Source organism: Rhipicephalus microplus, chromosome X (assembly GCF_043290135.1).
Source record: "Rhipicephalus microplus isolate Deutch F79 chromosome X, USDA_Rmic, whole genome shotgun sequence".
Classification (NCBI taxonomy): Eukaryota; Metazoa; Arthropoda; class Arachnida; order Ixodida; family Ixodidae; genus Rhipicephalus; species Rhipicephalus microplus.
Window position 1 is genome coordinate 194,996,716 of NC_134710.1, and position 21,447 is coordinate 195,018,162.

The 21,447-nt window shown below is 44.6% G+C and overlaps 1 protein-coding gene across 2 annotated transcripts in view; it reads left to right on the plus strand.

The window, feature by feature from the left end:
* Positions 1-21,447, plus strand: part of LOC119177348 (MARVEL domain-containing protein 1) — an 89,640-nt gene that overhangs the window by 55,362 nt on the left and 12,831 nt on the right. For both annotated transcript variants that reach the window (XM_037428828.2, XM_075878438.1), the window contains exon 2: positions 8,367-8,531. In XM_037428828.2, the coding sequence (XP_037284725.1) occupies positions 8,367-8,531 (165 nt within the window). The remainder of the gene's footprint in view (positions 1-8,366; positions 8,532-21,447) is intronic.

The following is a 21,447-nucleotide window of genomic DNA, read 5'->3' on the forward strand; positions in this document are numbered from 1 at the left end:
TGATAATTGGAAGTTTTAGTGCCGTAGTTAATACACGGTCTTGATCCCGTCAGTGAAGTAGTACGTGAAGCAGTACGTAGGTTGTATGCCACTTGTCTGGTTAAATTTTTGTTTGAGAAGGTGGCATAATCAAGTTGGATTTCACGGAAAATTATTGTCGCTAAGCAGTATTTACACAACTGAAAGAATGGTAGTACGTTGCAGATTTCATACAGCGAATCAGTTAATGAGGGCGGATGAGAGGAAGTCATTTTCAAGCTTTTTCTTTGTTAAAAGGAAACACGTTCGGCATCTGTTTCTTCGCGTGTACCCCACACTAGATGACAGTATATTAGATGGTAATGAATAAATTAGAATTATAATAGTTTGCAAATACATATGTCAAAGAAGTTTTTATTTGTAAAACATACAAGGGACCTAGATAAATTAGCACGAATATAGTTTATATGTTCTGAGCAACGGAGACCAGACCTAAATATTACCCCTATAAACCGACAAGAGTTTACGGGTGCTATTGTAAATTATTAATAGTAAATTCTATGTCATGAAAAACAGGACTATTTTTATACGAAATAACACCTACTGTGTTTTCTTTACGTTTGAGTTAATCTCATTCTCACTCAGCCCGATGTGAAGCTCGTTAATCCAGGCGTTGGCACGCTGCCCTAATAAGTTTAAATTTGGATTAGAAAAGAAAACACATATGTCAATGGCATACATAGCAATGGTAGGAGTAAAATAGTTCGTGGATTATTATTATTTTATTATTATTATCATTATTATTATTATTAGTAGTAGTAGTAGTAGTAGTAGTAGTAGTAGTAGTAGTAGTAGTAGTAGTAGTAGAGGGAGGAACCGAGTACATGAAGACAGGGGGAAAGAAGGCGATTACTGAACATTTGTTGTTCGTTGTAAACCTTCGTCATTTGATCTTCCTCAAACACGTAATTATCTCATTTGGTTGTTTTCAGCTGTTATACTGCGTACTTAATTCTTCTGTGCTTTACCCGCAGCGCTCGATATTTGGCAAATGCTTCTTAATAACGCTGCCCTGAGCAAGCAAGAAAGAAAGACATATGTGAATCAAGGTTCGGTTCTGTTTCACCGGATGATTGCAAGCGTAATTTTGCTTGCAGTGCGTGCGGACATAACGGAGGAGGATCTGATGCGTATCTATGTGCACTCTGTATACGAGTGCCCAAAATTGAGAAAAGAGCTGATTTGGTGCACTTTTACTTCAATCCATCTTGCCCATCCACTCGTGTTCGCAATGTCTGTGCGGCCGTTCCAGCATTGCCCTCCTTTCTTTGCTCTCCAGAGGCAATAGCCACTTAGCCGCCGGCTGATTAAGCACTCGTTGATGCGCATCGTCCGAATCAAAAGACTTTTCGCTGGGCGGCCTCCGTGCGTAATTTCATCCGCACCGCATCGCTTGTCATCGGGATCAGCTGCCGGCCGTACACGCAACCCGGGCGAGGGTACGCGGCTGGGGTGAGTAGCCGCATCGCTCTGATAGGCACTCCCGACCACACCTCGCAGGCGAAAGTAAGGCGCTCGCTTTTCCCTTTGTGTCCCCCTTATGCGTCTTCAAGTGAAGGCCCCTGCGAAAGGAACACTTTCTTGCAGTTGAATGACAGTGCTTGCATGAGGCTGCCTGTGAATTAGCACGCAACTTCCAAGTTTCTTGGCCCTTATGATCCCCTACATCGAATTGCGCTGCGCACACGAATTAGTTACGCTACAATTAATTCTAAGAGTATACCTTATGTTCGCCCATTTGTCATGAAGGATGTCATTACCATGTAGGGATGTGAATATATAATAAGAATTCGAATAACGATTTGAATAACTGTCTATGTTATGCTATTTATGTTGCTTTTGCTGCAAAGAGTTCTGCATACCCATTCCTGATTCAGACCTGGTAAACAAGTCAGCACTGCGTAATAAATAAACGAATAAATAAATAAATAAAACAACGTAATAGCCTTTGCTGATCTATTAGTATGCTTGTTTGGAGAATTCATTAATAATAAATGAAGTTCACCAAAATATTTGTTTTGTTAGATGATTGCAAATGATTGATTGATTGATTGATTGATTGATATGTAGGGCTTAACGTCCCAAAACCACCACATGATTATGAGAGACGCCGTAGTGGAGGGCTCCGGAAATTTCGACCACTTGGGGTTCATTAACGTGCACTCAGATCTGAGCACACGGGCCTAAAACATTTCCGCCTCCATCGGAAATGCAGCCGCCTCAGCCAGGATTTGGTCCCGCGTCCTAGTACCTTAGCCACTAGACCACCGCGGCGGGGATTATTGCAAAGGAGTACACCGTAGAGGGAGCGAGAAATGTATTATGGTAGAAAAGCTGAGAAGCCAGACTCTGTCTTCTTACCTGCTTGCTGGAAGTGTAAAACACTTCATATTGATGAATTTGAGGCGTGAGATCCACGGCTGTTGCGCATATGTGATAGATGCTTAACGGACACGTGGGAGATTTATGTTATGCACAATAGTTGGCACGTCTAGCCTTAGGCAGCTCACAAGTACGTTGTATCTAATAAAACAAACCAGTTAATTTTTCGGTCAATCCCTCTTTGTTCAGATTTTAAGTCTTGTACATCGACATAGTACACGACCTTATACCCTTGACTAGCTCTATACAATATATTCACATTCCCTCACTCACCCCTGTTTTTTTCTTTGTACTGTAATTGTCTTGATGCCCCCGATATCATCATGCACTTTCCTCCGCATCTATTTTACGAGCTTATTCGTTCTAATATTTCTTCAAGTTGTTAAAGACGTCTGTATCACGGCACGTAAAAAAGCCTCTCTCTCGCTTTTTTTTTGTTTTCTCATTGACAAAGATTCAACGAGACCATTGACTTTCCTTTTCTTAAAGTAACTTCAAAATATTCGACATTTGAACAGTCATCTTTCTCAAGTACTCGGAATCGGTCAAAACAATTTCCGCTGTACGGGCGCCCCTTGTCATTATAGAGACAGCGGCCGTTCAACGACTAGCGGCGCTTACGAAAAACTCTGGCGCCAATGGGCCGCGGTTTAGGACCCAGAAATTGCACAGATGCAAGCATGCCTTGAAGCCTTCCACGAGTTTCTTCACTGTTCAGTTGTAGGTTTTGCGAATATATGTGTGACTTTATTCTCGATTTCCCGGCGCAGTTTTATTTCTAGGCGCAGTTTTTTTTCCAGGCGCAGAAAAGGAAGAGCCCGTTGAAGTTTGCCTCTTCCCTTTCCGTCTGATCATCACCGCAGTCTCGAGACTTTTTTTTAATTAACAATACCCTGGCTGTAGGCTGCCGTTTCACCACTTCCGCGCACTATACGTTGCGAGCGCATTTTACTTTTAGAGCGAATAACTTTATTGTAGCACGTAGTTTTTCGTACAAGCACGCCACCATCATATCTCTTTTTTTTCTCTTTTTTTTTTCGACAGCCTGCCCTGCTCTGAAGCATAGTAATCGGTGGTGCCGAAAATACACATATCGCTCTTGCCCGGGCTTTTGACCGTCATCCTCGACGCACAATTAGGCAATGTTGTCGTATTTCGCGCATTCTCCACAACAACTGCACAATGAGTTGTTTTAGGGAAGTCGGGCGCGCACACAGAACCTGCATTTACAAATATATTGCATAACATTGCGAGCGTTCACAACTTCGAAGTTTCGGGGTCACATGATTCACCGTTACATAGGAAATGAGCAGGTTGGTTGAGAAGGAAACTATAACTATAATTTGGAGGAGCTTTACACCCAATTCTCGATCGTAATCTGTATATGTGGGTTCATCCTTGTGCATTCGCATATAGGCCAGCCAGATTTTTAGGCGCGTTGAGTCGAGCAATTAATTTATAATCGAATATGTTTATAAACACACGAGTGGTCCAACAGTCAGGCCACCCTGACGGACTCTCGAGAGCCCATAGTGCCAGCGTCGGCAATCCGGCGAACGATATTGTACCGGGGTCAGCTGCGTATGAAAAATCGCGATATGTTATCTTTCTTTACTTCACCTTGCCGCTGAAATTGAACTATTTGCAGCGGCTGAAACTGGATGGTGGTATCCTTTGACCTAAAATATTGTTTTACACTTCCACTTTTCAAGTAAGTAGAGGCATAATAGACCCTGCACTTCTATTTTCCGCATAAAACAAAAAATTATTGAGTGACCCTGTCAAGACTGCTTAAAGAAGGACCAGATGTCAGAAACCTCACATTCAAATAGGATGCGAATAACGAAACTGAAAATGAAACCACTTATTAGTAAGATCTGCAGTCGTAAGTTTGGGACACGAATTTCGCCTGGTCACCGATCCCGTCGGTAGAGTGACAAACGCTACGTGCTGAAGTGTTGGGCTTGCAAAAAATTATCGTCATCATCATTATTATGATCACCATCAGCCTGTCTACGCCCACTACCCGAAAAAGGCCTCTCCAATGTTTCACCAGTCAACTCGGTCCTGTGCTTGCTGCTGCCACTTAATACCCGCAAACTTCCTAATCTCATCTGCCCACCTAACTTTTTGTCTCCCCCTCATCTGATTGCCTTCTCTGGGAATCCAGTTGGTTACCCTTAATGACCAACGGTTATCCTGCCCATACGCACTACGTGCCCGGCCCATGTCCATTTCTTCTTGAGTTCAAATATGCTTAACACCGGTTCGTTCCTTTACCCACTCTGCTGTCTTCTCCCACATAGATACGCCAATCGTAAAAAATAGCTTACATGAAATGGAAAGGGCTGCTTCGACGACATTCAACGAAGGCCGGCTTCCGCTGTCACATGCGTGATACAGTAAGCGCTCGCATTCGTCGGTGTACTTGCCCTACTCTTCGTTCGCATATTCGTTTAAATAACCACGTGCAAGTTCTCCGTGTACAGCTGCAAATGAACCCGCCCGATTTCTTCCAAAGGCTTGCGTATTTTTTCTCGTTTTTTTTTCTCCTGGGCTTATTACCCGCCATCACTTAGCTAATTACGCTCGCTTCCCCTGAATCCCAAAGTTCTTTTTCCACTCGTGTTGCCGAAGGATTATGGGGTGCACGAGCGTCCTTACTCCATTTCTTATGCATCTTAATCGGAATGACAATTTTTCAGGGCGTTCCTCGGGTATATCTCGTCGAGACGCAGATCTTGCTCGCACAGGACGGGACCCACTTTGCTGTGTTTTTGCACATTTTTTTTTTCTTTAGTAGCGAAAGAGTGAGGTGGTGGTGCGAAAAAAAGATGTAGATAGAACAAAACTTTGTGGAATGCTTACTTATATGGCCAAACCTGCTGCACGTTCAGTGGCTGGCAAATTGACAAGCGCGACTTTTGAGCAGGCCCGTAGGCTTCCGTTTTTCTTGCCCTAGTCGTGCGAAATAATGGTTTTGCGGGACCACATTCTGACGTTTCCCACCTCGTTTTTACGCGCAGGCCTGTTCTTTTTTTTTACTTTTTTGTATTTTTTAAGGACCATGGGTGGGGCACTCTCGTCTCGCGGTGGTCGTTCAAGACATTTACCACTTCTAATCCCCCCGCGCCGTTCGTATATACTATGTGCTTTTTACTACATTGCGGGGTTCGCTTTACGGCTGCTCTAACTCAGCCTGAAACCTTGGACTTTTGCACTCGATAGATAATATACTAAGGTGGGGGGGGGGGGGGGAAATGAGACACCGGGCAAAATGCGCCATATTAACTTTGCCGACTTCTGTAGCTAATAAAGGACTACTTTTCTTTGTTTCTCTTTTCCTGTGATGAGTACTGGTCCTTGTCTATATTTTGGTGTTGATAGCTCACAGTGTTCGCACAGGAAGAATTGTGTGACTGGTGACAGTGTGTTCGTGGCCTGTCAAAAAGGGTCGAAATTCTGCTCGGCCAAATTTTCGGATCCGTGCGTGATGCTACTCCTACGTCAGTACACCAACGTGAATATTTATTTTGTTACCTCGGCCTAAGAGCTACCTAAAACTACAAGTTTAGTGTTTTTGTGTATCCGGAGACAACGCAAAAATTGTTTTCAATTATGACATGTGAGAGGAGTGAAACGCGACAAAAAAGGCATCCAATTGTCTTAGAGAGTGTCTTATTAACTGAACCACTAACTTACACTCATTATATATTTTATTTATTTGTTTAGGAGGGTTCGAACATACAAGAGAATAATATATAGAGCTTCCTGGGAGTAAAACGACATGAAAAAGCTCTGATTGCCGTTCACGACTTGACTCCCTCCATTCGCGCTGCATCGAAGTGTTTTTTTTTTTTCTTGTTCCCAAGGATGCTCTGAAGAGACGCATAAGAAATGGCTAAATCTATCAGAATTCGTTCACAGACACGTCTTAATATTGAGTTTGAATGACGTTTCTTCAATGCCCTAATTGAAAAACAGGAAACATGTGCTAGAAAATCCGAATCTGGCACAGTTTTAAAATAATTTCCTCACAAATCCCGGTGGATGAACTTTGAATCCATGCAACGCCTGACCAGCAATGCATCAAAACGGCAAAAAGACGTCAATAAAATACGTCAAAACATATATAGCCTCAAATTGTTGAATAATTCAATGAGTTGCAAGCCTTCAACAAAAGACATTAGCTGATATAAAGACTGTTGGAATTGGATCTCCAAGTAGTTTTGGAGCGACACAACACCGCGTTCTGTCTAGATTCAATGCGTGGAGTCCAATGACTGGGCTCCTTGAAAATGTGTAAGAACCCACAGACTGACTGTCATATTTTTCTACTGCAAAAACTGAAAGAATGAATTTTTTTCACACTGTCTCATTTTGCCCCACGCAGCGTCTCGTTTTGCCCGGTACGTTGGGGCAAAATGATCCATCTGGAGCATTTATTTATTTATTTTTAAAACATTGTTTTGAGCGGTTGCAACATGGCATTATTTATGTAGCACATACTTTGTACCCAAAAGAAAGTTTCTGCATTGATGCTTTATTTTAAAGGGCGAAATAAAAATAAATATTGACAATTCTATATTTTTGACGCATTTTACCCCACCCTATACCCTATAATATTTCCCGCTGATGATCTGGCTCTGTAGGTGCCAGCGCTGAGCGAAGCTTTGTAATTTGCTATTACGGTAGTCGCCAAATGGCCATGTGTTTTTTGAACTTTTTTTCTGTTTCTTTGATCGTTTTTGTGTCAGTTTTTTTTTACTCAAAAAGTGATGGTGCCAACTCATATGATTCTGTGAAGTCCGTGTTGAATGGTCAGTCTCACTCATAAAGAGAGATAGAGAGAAGTAATAAGAGGAAGATAAGCGCTTTAACCAAGCCCGGTTGGCCGCCCTGCACTCAGGAAGGACACTCGAAATGAGGAAAACAAATCACTTCGTTGTGTGCGAGGGAGAGAGAGAAACTCTTCATTCGAAAAACATATTTTTGCCGGCGTCTATATACCGCTGGCATGCTGCTCTGTATAGGAATAGAGAAGGAGACTAAATGATTTCAGAAGAGAGGGAAGAAATGAAGAATCAAAAAAAGAATATAAACAAATATGAAATGTGTGCGTCCGTGCGAAGTATTCATGCAGTCATATGAACGTGGCTATAAGTTCACGTGGATGGTCACTCGCTAATCGAGTAAATGATTGCGAGTACGCCTCCTTACCCCCCTCCCTTTTTTTACTTTAGCAAATATAAGCATGCAGGTGGGCAAAAACTTTGTCATAATCAGTGGGTTGACTAAGGCGTGGTTTCTCCACGCAAGCCAGATGACCGTCAAGCGATGTTTTTATGACGATCTCTTGAGCTCGTTTTATGGCCATGGTGGGCGTCTTATGGGTACTTAGCGAGTGAAACATTAACATCCTATGTTTCTAACCGCCTCCTCATAGTGAAAGATACTCAGAGATGGAGCATGGTTAAGTTTTGTAATCTACGGCACCTCTTTGTTCTGCATTCAGCGTGAGTTACACGTTGTCATACGTTCGAAAGAAAATATATAGCATTGGTCAGATTCACTGCCGCAGCACCTGTCCTGACGCAGAAGTGTCAGTTTTGCACAACACAGGAAAAATGCAGCTAAAACTATAATCAATTGTTAATGCTGGTCGATGGGGGGCATGCCGAAAACGAAACAAGGTAAATAAATGAACCACAGAAAGAGTAGCCTGCGCTACATGATAACGGCAACATCTCTTAAGTAACGCATAAAGAACACAAATGAGCCACGCTGAACGTTACGTAATCGACACAGTAAGAAAAGCCTCAGTTTGGGATTAATATGACGTGTCGAGTGTTCATTTGGCGTGGGCAGTGTCTCTGTAAAGGGCGTTTCGGTTTGTGTGCGTAGTACGTATGTGTAAACATAGCGTGTGTATGTTGTGTGCGCAGCTGTTCGGCATGATCTGCCTGGGCTGTGCCTCCCCGGCGCTGATCGGCTACGCCCGGTTCTTCCTGTTCGTGGCGGCGCTCTGCTACATCGTCACGGTCCTGCTGTGTATCATCTACGTGTTGGGCGTCAACACGGCCCTGTCGGCACTGCCATGGCTCTTGGGCGTGAGTACACATACAACCGGTGCGCAGGGCGCCATGGCCTTTCCGGCAGCGTTCTCATCGGCGCAAAGCGGCACTGTTTAATTTCAGTTCTGGGGTGACCCAGCTATGCCGTGCAAAAAACTGTGGGTTTGCTTGGCAGATACAGCGGCTCGTTTCAAGGGAGGCGAGGCGCAAGAAGCGCCCGTACATCAGCTATACTGCTTGATAAATCACAGAGGTAATCGAAGTAACACGTAGAGATCCGCTATAGCGTCTCTTGCATCTATGATGAAGCTTGAAGCTTTTATATGCAGAAGCACTATCCCCCCCCCCCCCCACACACACTTGATTATTTATTTATTTATTTATTTATTTATTTATTTATTTATTTATTTATTTATTTATTTATCTGAGTTCCATTATTGTAGCCGACAACAAAAAGTTAAAACATTACACTCAATATAATACATCGAGAGCACCGATAGCAAGGTTAACAGTAATGTTAAGCCTAAAGATAACTGGGCATGTACATTTTCATCAAAACATAGCACAACACTCTAAAAAGGTAATAAGACAGAAGCCAAGAAGAGTACATTACGACAAAACTATACAAGGTGAGCAAAATAACGAAAAAATTAATGCACGGATAGACAAGGTTTGACTGCGCTGCATGAATTTCGTACGATACCTACAGAAAAAAATCAGCAAGGGAATTATAGTGAGGGCAAGACAACCTCCTCCGGGATAATATTCCTATCAGGAACTGTTCTAGGAAAAAAATAATGCTTGAATATGTTAATACGATAGCTATATTCTCTAACCGTGAAGGAATGATCTATACAGTTTGACCTGTGGGTAGGATCAAGGATGTAAAGTTCTTTCCTTAGGCCTGTTGCTCACGTAAAAGCTTTGTGAAGCAATTTTTCGCGCGTGTACTTCTTGAAAAGAGCCATCCTAGTATGTCATGGAAACTTATTGGGAACTTTTAGTTCGAAGATACATATCGTGCGGCACGCTTCTGGGTGCTTCCTATTTCGGCATGCCTTTGTACCCGTGGGTCACAAGCGGAGCATCCGTATCTTAAAATGGTGCGCATGCTTCAAAATTTAAGATTTTCCTTCCACTTAGCAGGAGCATTTATGAAGTTCCGCTTTACAAAGTTCCGGACCCGGCCAATCTTAGCTGCTCTGTAGTCAATGTGGTCATTCCTGAAAAGTCAGCTTTATACGAAACAACTATTTGTAAATTGATACAGCCGACCGATTTTAATTCATTGTCAAGAGAATCTGTACTGTCAAAAATATGACGTTTGTATGACCTACATGTAGAGCAATTCTGCGTCACAATCCATATACTGAACCACAATAGCGTTCCGTTAAAGTCAAACATCACCACCGCTTCCCGAAATTTTTTCATTTTCGTGTGTATATATACACGTAAACGTACAAACACACGTACGAACATGCATAAAAGTTGGTTGAACTTGCTCAACTCTCCGAAAATTTCTGAATACGCCTACGCCACTGGTGTGTGTGTGTGTGTGTGTGTGTGTGTGTGTGTGTGTGTGTGTGTGTGTGTGTGTGTGTGTGTGTGTGTGTGTGTGTGTGTGTGTGTGTGTGTGTGTGTGTGTGTGTGTGTGTGTGTGTGTGTGTGTGTGTGTGTGTGTGTGTGTGTGTGTGTGTGTGTGTGTGTGTGTGTGTGTGTGTGTGTGGTTTGAAATAGAGAGAGAAAAACGGGCGAAGAGAAGAGAGTCATTTCATTAGGAGGTATCAACTGCACCTTAGCACCAATCTACTCTTATTGACAGCATATAGCAGCGTACGTAGTTGAAACCACAGTGCCTCATCACAACACCGCTGCTCATTTGCTTCTGCGAGAAATAAGCGGAACGATTTCGCCATGACAGCGTGGTTGCATGAAAGAAGCAACCACGTCAGGCTATCCCAGTCAGGTAGCATACACAATCTCAGAGTTGCATTGAAATGTCTGGCATTGACAGAGCGTGCTTGTGAATTCGCGGCGCTTTCACGTATGCGAATATTATTGTGCAGCGCGACTATGTCTTGCGGCAAAGTGCTGCTAACAAAATAGTGAAAATGTCATAGCCAATGGCGTTTCTTGACACACAACGCTGGACAAGGCGTGCTTAAATCGTTTCAAAGGAACCTTATGTCTATAATGCAAAAACAGGGACCTCAGTAAATGCTATTAACCGTACAGTGCACGATTCGGCATCGGTTCTTATCAGAAACTGATTATTATACCCAGCGAGTACACGTTTTTCACCATAATCGGTTAAGAAAATTTATTAAGATGCATTTATTAGGGGATATCTTGTCAATATCGTGGGATAGCTGTTGAGTCAATTATCAATTTAAATATTACGTGTTCATGAACACGACCACAAAGAGAAGAACGAGCGCTAACTGGCAACTACCCCCAGCATGGGTACAATGCCAGCTTGATACCTACGAGAGGAGGAGGAAAAGAAGGAAATAGAACATGGTCACTTTTGGACGTAAAGGCCGGCCAGTTGACTGACCAAACCAAACCAACATTGAACGTAATAGTCAGTGAAAGGTACAAAAGGGAAATAAACGGAGGGGCATACCAAGTGAAGAAAGTCAGAGCGAGAAAAGTGTGAGGGGGCACGAAGGCGCAACAATAAAACGTGCACATATGTCATACCGTTACAATAGGGGCAGAACTTAACGTCTGGCACATGGTGCACAAGTAAGAAAGTTTTGAATAAAAATGTTTGATTTTCTTCTGCTTTACAACGTCAACGTTAGGCTATAATACAAGCGAGAGTCAAGTATTCTCACCTTCAAAAATAGTGGACAGGTTTTGTCTGAGCAAACCAGGTTGGACATTACACTGGCGCACGCTGGCTGAAACCGTTACTTCGTTGATCCTCTCGTTGCCAATAACGTAACAATGACGACTGCACCTCCTTGACGCTTCTAGACTACTAAATGATAAACTTTATGGGGCTAAGTTTCACTGCGTGGCTTGTAGTGGATCGTATACCTTTTTTACAAACGCTTGTTTCCGTATCGGCGTAGCTGCCCTAGTCAAGATAAGGAGGGGGGGGGGCGGTCAAATTTGCCGCATATTTTGAGTAAGTAGGCAGGGGGTGCTGCTATGAACCTTCGCCTCCCCTGAAAAAAAAAAAACTTAACGTGCGCACGTGTGCCAACATATATTGGTTTAAAGTATTCCGTGAATAAAATATAATGCTAAGGGTGCACGATGGCAGTTCATCACGTCGTTGAACCATTTATCACACTGGAGATTTGTCACAGTGTAAGGAAGATAGCTTATGAACCGAAATGAGCCGATCGTGCACTTTGTACAAGCTTGATAACCGCCCCCCCCCCCCCCCAATTCAGGGAACAAGATGATATGTGCGAAATACGCGCAACAAAAAATATTAATCGCTCTTTGTAGAAATAATTATCAGTATTGTTGATTATAAACAACGTTACTGCGTGAGAAAGAGTTGGCTACGTATGTAAGGCAATCGAGACCACTGCATCAGTGTCCGTCTCAGAAAACACGGCAAACAACAGCAACTGGAAAAACTAAATAAACTGAAAATGTGTGTGACTGGTGGGTTGTGAATCATTGCAAATATTGTTGTAGGGAGCATGGTTTCGTCATATCATCGCGAGTAAGTGCCACCTGAAGTTGCCACGTGGAATAAGATGCTGAGACTATTTTTGAAACTGTAAGCTCAGATTGTGAGTACGCCGAGGCTTCTGTAACAGCAAATAGCTACCATAGAAGTCAACTCAGGAATTGCTTGTGTTATCGCTAAAGTACATAAATACGTGATTTTATGGAATGAAAGTGTCGTTGAAAGAGCTCTGTTTAGGTTATTAACTGTTTCTCACCGGAGGCCCGCGAAGGAAACAGTTATACTCTTCGGAGTGGCATATCAACAAACTGAAGTTGTTAACCCCCTTAAACGCTGAGGAACGTAACGAGTAGAGAACAACCAATAGAGACGGACTGTGTTGTGTGTTCATGACGGGGCAAAAATATCGAGTAGCAAAAAATATATTTTTTGTTCAGTGGTGTCGCTGATGCAGATATGCTCCTCTCACTGCGTGGGTCAAGAATGCCGTCGTGTTATTCTTCGTGTACCAAGTATATAGGCCAACATCTCGATACCCTGTATTTTCTGTCTGCCTACAGCTTTGCGTCCTTGGTAGCACTATCCTGTATACAACGTACACGCAGTCGCCAAGCTTCGCCGCATCTCCTCTGCGATGCAGGGAGAAAGCGGATGTGCGACGCAGTCAGCTTATAAAGAAATGGATGGTTTGTCACGATAGCTCATTTTCAACATGCAAGGTAATATTGAAGTGCGCCGTGCAATCGGCTCTCTGTTACGACGTGTCTAGCGGAGCTTCGCCGCTGACGCCGCCGCGGCTGTTCGCTTTGAGACGGTGTGGTTCCACATCATGAGATGTCCTTCATGGTCTACTTCACACAAGGCTTCTCTGCCAACCGCCGCGAGAGTCGCCCATTGTTACCGGCTCTCACCAGCGGCGTTGTTTGTGCAACAATACGTGAACCATGCGATATTCCTTTTTCGCCACAGCAGCACATGGTTCTGAACAAGAGGTTAAAGCCATGCGCTTATCGCATACGCATGCATGCAACTTCGCACACGTAGTTGCACTTGTACGATTCTAAACTTGCAGTTTTGCCTCCGCATTACGCGAAACAGTGAAAAAATAGCAGTCATGCAACATAATGATGCGCCGCAAGTTTTTTACCGTTCATGCAGTATTGAATAGAGGATTTACATGCGTGAACAAGACTGTTTTTTTTTTCTTAAGAATAATTCTGTTATTTACTCTTTATATTTCTTTAAACGCTTGTTTTGTGTCTGCTTGTTGTTGCTTTCATTGCGTGTACCTTTCGTTATTTTCAGTGTGTCCACTTAAGAGTAGAAATAATCGTTTGAAACAGCAAGAAATACAACCATGGCCTGAGTCGTGTTAGTTCAAGTAGCGCTACCCAGCAGCAGAAGAACCTGGAGACGCGGCTTTTCTTTTGTTTGTCCCCTCTTCCTTCATATGTCTCTCCTTTCACTGCCTACTACTGCCTTTGTTTACATTCTTATCACTCGGTAGTAGTTTATCGGGAGGCTGAAGAGTGATGGCTCACATCATATAATACTTCAGCCAATTGTAACAGCTCGTGCACGCTCTGCCGATGCATTCGATCTTTTGTACTGTAGCATATGCGTTGGCGAAGAGTGCGGTCTTCGCCTCAGGGGTAATGCATCGTGGGTCGATCGCAGTGTCAGGCTGAAGGTCCATGGCTGGATTTTTCGCGGTGCATTGCGCCAGGCGTTAAGACGAGGCGCGCAAGCCCACAAGTGTCGCCGTGAAACTTTTAATATCATTTGAACTATTTGGTGTAATTAATCTGAATTCTACCGTAAGAGCTTTCACTTCACAAGACTTAATTACTCATAAAAGGTTCTACAAGCATGATTTCCGCAATGTAGCGTTGCTTTAATCCCAAAGAGTAGCGGACATGCTCGCCCTCTGGAACGAGAAACAGAAGTTCAACAGGCGTGGTATTTGAGCCACAGCGCTACATGTTCCATTTGTTGGAGTTACATGGCATTCACAAATTCATCGTGTCAAACGCACGTTAACGCCGTCGAACGTACGCACATATTCCTGCGTCACAGTACGATGGGTAGCTGAATGTGGATTCTAGCGACAAGTGGCGCCCAGTGTATGAGAGATTCCGCCATTTCGAAGGGCGACAAATTAAGTTAGGTCACGTTGTGTCCTCTATATGCTGTATAGATGTGCCTAAATATCAGTAGACAACTGGGTATTTCTATCTGTGCGCCTTCGTATAAGACTTTCCTTATTGGGATTCCAACCTGTGCTTGCATCTTCATCACTTAGGTGCAGAGCACAACAGCTGCTTATCTAGCGCGCCCTATCTTGGATCGACCAATGATAGAATCAAGATGCCTAAATTCGGCAGCGTGCGCACTAAAGCAAAAAAAAATATTTCCGTGAAAGATCTAATACCGAGGCTATACCACTAAAATATTTTTTTTCAGTTTGAACAGTTCAACAAGTAACGCATCTAATCAAGCGAGTTGCCAGAAAACGTCATGGCCTTAAAGAGGAGGACTGCATAGCAACGATTCAAGTGTTAAGTACAAGCACCATAACATACGGGACTCCGTTCGTGGACATGAAGAACGGTCTGGGTAACAAGATGAACATCCTCATCCGCAAAGCGTATGAAATTGCCTTAGGGCTTTCACCCACTACGTCTACGACAAAGCTTCAGGTTATGGGGTGCATAATACCTGGGAACATTCAATTGAAGCCCAAAAGGTGAACCAAATAGAAATATTAAAACTTACAAAAACAAGACAAGCACTTTTACACAGCCTTGGTTATGCAGTCGAAAGAGAAGCCCACCTTCCCCGGTCTACTCCCAATGAAAGGAACATGCACCAGGAACATGACAAAAGAAGAAGAAATGCACGAGCACAGTTGTTGCAGCAGTGGCTGGTGAGCTATTAGCGTCACTGGCGTCGCTGCGGTCATGGTGAGTTGACGTCACGCCACGCACTCGCCTGCTGCGCCGGCGCTTCTCGCCTTTTTCTGCAGCCGCCACGTACACGCTCTTTTAGCAATACGTTGGTGATTGTTTCTCAATTTCGTGGCGCAAATTTCTCGACATACAAGGTGCAAGGTTTTAAAACTATTGAAAGTTTTGAAGTTGTCAGAAGTTTCCATAATATAGCTTATGATAGGCAGACTCCTGTCCAAACAGAAGATTTATTCTGAACATGGTTATGCAGGAGAAGCTGTTCGTTGTTTTTATCGCGAAAACCACAAAACGGGTGCTAAGAAAATATGCCAAGTGTTACTAACGTTATTACAACAAGCGTAGACTACGGGTTCAAAACATGCCTGTGTCGAAGTATGAGAAATTAAATTGGGACGTTTTCTATTCACTAAGTACATTGCGCTTTACCGTGCAAGTTACGCATGCATCTGCGAATGATCTAAATGATTTGACCGAACTGCGCTTTTTCCAGCAGGAGACATTAATCGAATATGACTGTCATAAGCACTGACGTAACATATTCGTCCAGCAAACAAAATAATACTGCCGCACACACAACGATTTTAGAAATAATGAGATATTTTCGTTCACTGGGATCATATGTACAGGTATTTTCTCAATCGCCAGGGATTACGTGGTCCTATACTCTGATTTGCATGTAATGCTGGAGTATTCTGCCTGTGCGTCACAAACGCTAATAGGAGCTCCACGTGGAAGCACCGCTGATAGCTACGAATTCAACACAAACGTCAGAAAGTCAAAGTGAACTCTTTCTGTGGCGCACTTTCTGTGGCGCACGTGGCCCAAGCAGTGGCGTAACCAGGGGATGGCTCACCGGGCCTGTCCCCTACCCCCCAAATGTTTTTTTCCTTGCAGAGAGACAAATGATAATTTCAAGTAGGTGTCCTCCCCCAAACCCTAAAAAATTTCAACCTATAGGCTTCTGGACCCATTTAATAACTAAACAACCTTCACCTCGACAAGGCGACGACTGGACTTGCGCGTCATGTGCACCAAGAGGTAATCAACTGCTAGGAAATTTTACATATGAGGTGGCTATCTAAACTGGCAGTTCAGAGCGCGACTGCATTGTTGCTACAATTCTGCACGAAGACAGAATCTGACTGCAATAGGAATCCCCGCACCCAACCTCAACCGCACTTGACCTCAATAATTTTGGTCAATTAAAGCTTCAAAATTATTGCGAGAGAAACATGAAACTAAGCAAAGTGTTGAGTGAGCAAGTACACGAGAAAAACACACATTAGCAGCGGCGATGTTCTGTGGCGAGCGCCTTCCGATATATGTTGCGATATTCGATGCTGCACGCGAGCGCGGGGCTTGGTACACTTGTGAAAGAGCTGTCCGTAGATACGTGGATTCCTCCGGTACAAATTATTCTAGGGAAGGATAAGTCCTGATATCACCGAAAAGAATTAGACATGCACATATCAACCTTATAATGTAAATATGGTGTCTTAATTCCTTCTCAAAATCACATGATTATGCGTCAATGAGTTTGTTGTATCCAAACAGAAGCGTGTTCTTAATTTTCACACCCGTCAGAGTTCGGCTGTCATCGTCACGAATGGAATCCATCATGGGAGTTAGCAGCGCGACACAGACCTTTTCACTCATCTCATATTGCTATACGACCCAGCGCGTTATTGTGCAGAAGCAAAAGTAAACTTTCATTGTTTTGCCTGAAACATTACTAAACCTGTTTTCTTTATTCATCTGCATCTTTAGACAAGCAAAAAGCGAACGTAGACATTGGAACAGCGCACAAAGCGAGCGCATCATTATGTAGGCGCGCCGCGACTCGCATTGAAGAGTCCGTGCCGTGACGTCATCCGCCAGGCGGCGCCACTCCAACTTCTCGGGGCTAATAGCAACAATGAGGTTGTGGGTCGGCGTTGCCTTCACCACTTCAAAAAGATATCGCATTGGTATGGCTGGCTTCCCCAATTGTGATAACTGCCATTGTGTAGAAACTCTCGAACACGTCCTGTGTCATTTTCCAGGCTTTGAAGAAGATCGCTGGACTCTCCAGTGTGCCTTAAAGAAGCTGCATGATCGACCCTTTACTCTGGAGAAGATCTTGGAAGCGTAGCCTTCAAGTACTTCAGCCCAGAAAGCCACCTGAGCCCTTCTACAATTCTTGAAGGCAACATCACTGTGCGACCGCCTGTGAAACCAGAACTATGTGTGCGGGGTGTGTTATGTCCAGTTTGTATCTCCTCCTCCTCTCTCTCTCTTTCTCCAGCATTTCCCTTTCCTCGTGTAGGGTAGCAAACTGGTCTTAGTCTAGTTAACCTCCTATACCTTTCTTACATTCGTTCTCTCTCTCTCGATACACAGATACCACTAAATACCGAGGAACAAACAAATACGTAGCCTGCGTGGTGAATGAGAAAAGTACAGGGCTCGCTGCCGCTTCGACATATGCCAATGACGCAACCACCGCGGAGGAACTGGGCCTTGCGTTAGCAATAGGTTCAAGTTCTTCATCGGTAACAAGTCGTGACGACCTGACAAGAAGCATGTCGCAGGTTTCAAAAGGAATTAATTGACAAATCAGCCCTTCAAATCCTCCTACAATGCGACTTTGAAGACGCAAGTATCCTCTGGACACCGGGGCACGAATCCCTAGCGGGGAACCGATCGGCGCATGCCGCAGCCCGAGAGAATATACACCGGGCTTCTCCACAGCGGTACTCGGACTCCGGAAACGAAGAGGAGCCAATACCGAGGAAATACTTCGACATACTTGCGCACTACCGGAATCAATGACGCCAATATGCACTTGCTAACAAAAGGCTAAGTGAAGAAGAATCAGTGACCTGGAGAAGGCTACAGACAGGCACCTATCCGCACGGTACACTACTACACGTAATGTACCCCGGCAACTACAGCAGTAACTGTCACTGCTGCGCAGACTCTACAAACACCCTGTACCACATGGTATGGGGTTGTCGAAACAGCCTGAGTGTCCCTCCCATTGACGAACACAGCGTACAAGAAAATCCAGAAAACCAGTGGGAGGCGTTGCTGACGTTAGTAAACCCTGAGGACCAGCTCCGGCTAGTGGAAAGGGCTCGGGCGTTGGCGGCTAGCCATGGCTACCTGGAATCGGGAAGTCACCCACCTCTGGGCGAAGAGAACGCACGCCTGGTCGAAAATAAAGTTTATTTCTCTCTCTCTCTCTCATATCGTGGTCGAAAATAAAGTTTATTTCTCTCTCTCATATTGTGCTGAAGATTAGTTGTTCAAGTTGCGTTAGCTCACTCTATACAACAGTTATTGTGCGCGACGGGACTCAGTGAGTCCGCACCCTATATAAAACGAATATTGTACACTTGCTGGTGTTTTTTTTTTTTTGCGCAGACCATCGTATACTTGGCAACACTAATGACTGCATTGCGCTCCGTAATATCGGCGTACGTCACCAGCTAACATACGTAAAGTTTTGCAATCGTCAACATAGTGCAGACACTATTAATAATATCTGAGGGTTTACGTCCCAAAACCACGATATGATTGTGAGAGACCCCGTAATAGAGAGCTCCGGAAATTCCGCTCACCTGGGGTTCTCTAAAGGGGTCACGACATCCAATTTTCGACCATAATCTGTGTTTTGTGGGCTGATTCTTGTACGTTCACAAACAAGCTGGCGAAATTTCAGCGCGTTTGGCTGTGCCTTTACTTTATAATCAAATATTTTTATAAACGAGCAAGCGAAACGGTCAGGCAACACTGGCGCGCTCGCTAGCCGTTACGTAACAAACCGCTTGCCCCGCGAGCTTCTGCATGTTGTGCATTACGGAGGGTCATCGTGTATCATGGTCAGCTGTGCTTGCAATCGAGTTGTTTCAGCGTTATTCAACGTGCCACTGGAACTGAATTATTTGCAGCGGTTGAAGCAATGCCACCGCATCGCCCATGCTGCGCTGTTGGGTGACAGAGAGTACAGAGCAGGGAGAGTACTGTGTCATTCTTCAAGTTCTCTAAAGAGCCCGCCAAACGCAAGGCTTGAGGGATAAACGTGCGCAGGAAGTAGTGGTGTGCGAGAGACGCGTCTATTTTGTGCTCAGTGCACTTCATGACAGACAGCTACAATGATGACCAGCGTCTTCACGGCGAGTTAGGTATCCCACTGGGACAAAGCGCCCCGGTGCCGCGTCTCCTTCCTGTCTTACAACGGCACCAGTGAAAAAGCAGAGGCTGCGGCCAGGCGCTATGGCGACCGTGTTTTTGCACCGTCCCGTCCTCCAAGCTAAGCGACAGAGTGGGTTTGAAAAGCGTCAAAGAGCTGGTGGCGATAGGGTCGAAATCAAAATGCGCAGCGTAGACGACGTCGTCACAGCTTCTGCAGCTCGATGAATTATTGCCCGAATCGCGGGTTGATGACGGCATGACGATGATACTGGTACCACTTCGCAACACTGGCGACACGAGCGGACCACGCGGCACGCAACAGTCGCAACACAGTGGCCGCGTACCGAAGGTGCTGTTTGGTAGCAGACGACGGCAGTGCTCCCATCGGTTTGTGACGTGATGCGGACCACGGCAAAATGGCGGTTGCCGGCGGTGGGCGGAGTTTGCAGCCGAAGACTTCCACGTCTTATTTTGTACTGAAATAATCTTTCACGGTCCAGTTTTCACGCATGCACGAGCATCTTCGACCCTCTACCTTCGTTTTGTTGGGTGACCAGGTCACGTCCCCTTTAACGTGTGCTGGCATCGCACAGTACACGGGCCTCTAGCATTTCGCCTCCATCGAGATGCGACCGCCGGAATCGAACCCGCGACCGGCGGGTCAGCAGCTGAGCACCGCTGCTCCGCCACGGCGTACAGACAGTTCAGGCAGTATGGAAAAGATGCCGCGACCTACATACGCGAGAAACGCATTGCGCGTACATAGATTAACTAATTGCGTAAGTACGTCCTACTGCATAATTGGAAATATTAATTTTCAATGTAATTTTACGCACTGCGTTTGTTTTTAATAAATTCTGCTGAAACAGGCGTAGCGTGTTGTCAGGGCTTCGGTGGCTTCGCCCTTCCGCGTCGGGTGTGCACGCGGAGGGGGCGCGGCCCTCACCTCGGCGGTCACGCATCGTCGGTCGGTCAGCTTTGGAGAGCGACAAGGCCACCAGGGATAACGTGGTTCATTGCTCGCCCACAATGCGTGAACCAGGGCGCTAATCAGCGACGACTCGTGGTGTGGAAGCGACGCCGCATCGCCTCGTCTCGCTTGCTTTTCACGGTCCACTTATACAGCATATTAGCTGTGCGGAATGCCAAACGTATGTGGAGGTTGCTTGCATGCGGCACTTTTAGCGTAACACGATAGGCCTGCGCAATACCGCGGAAACGACAATATAATATCGCAGACGTATCAGAGTCCCATAGTGGAACTGGCCCCTTCAGTGCGCGTTGATTGGATTGGATATCGATTCGTTCGTAAATTTTACACTCAGCGTCGGTGTGGCATTACAACGTGGGGTATACATGCAGACAACAGCAAAAATAAAGTATCAAGGTGATTTTGAGCATGACGAAGAGTGCATTATCAGTTTTAGAGCATACAAGACAGCGTATACAGCCAAATAATTGCATCGAAGCGTCCATTGTCACCATATGCACAACCACAGATTGTGGCCGGCCCGAGCCACCAACAGTAGTCTTGGGGGGAAACGTGAAATACTAAATAGCTATATCTGTCTCTTGTATCTGCGAGCTCCGTTCCCATGACCAAATGAGTGTGCGTCTCTCATAATCATATGGTGGTTTTGGGACTTTAAACCCCACATATCAATCAATCAAACCAAATGAGTGAAATAATAATGTGAACATAAAATATGCTTTCCGTAGTCTAGATGTGCCACTTAAACCACGAATGTTGTGAAAGAACTTCAGCCGCAATATCTAACCTTCTCTTGAAGCAGCTCCCGCCCCAATCTCTGTATTCTGTACCAACGAACTGCGAACCACAACATCAAAGGATTTTGAGAAGTCAATAAACGCAGAATCTATACATTTATATAACTTTCTCGATCACACGATTCGCACACATGTGAGGAAATTCGGTTTATTGCGTGCCGCAGGATGCATGCCTCAAAACAATGTGGTTTGGGTTTATTCAGTGCATACTTGTTGATGTACTTTATTGTGCGAGTGTAAAATATGTACTAAAGTGTTTATTTGGGCGAGTTGGTACACAATATATGAGGTGAAAAACAGCGTGAAAACACAAGACAGTGAAAGAGACGGACGAAGCGCTGACTTACAACTAAGGTTCTATTCT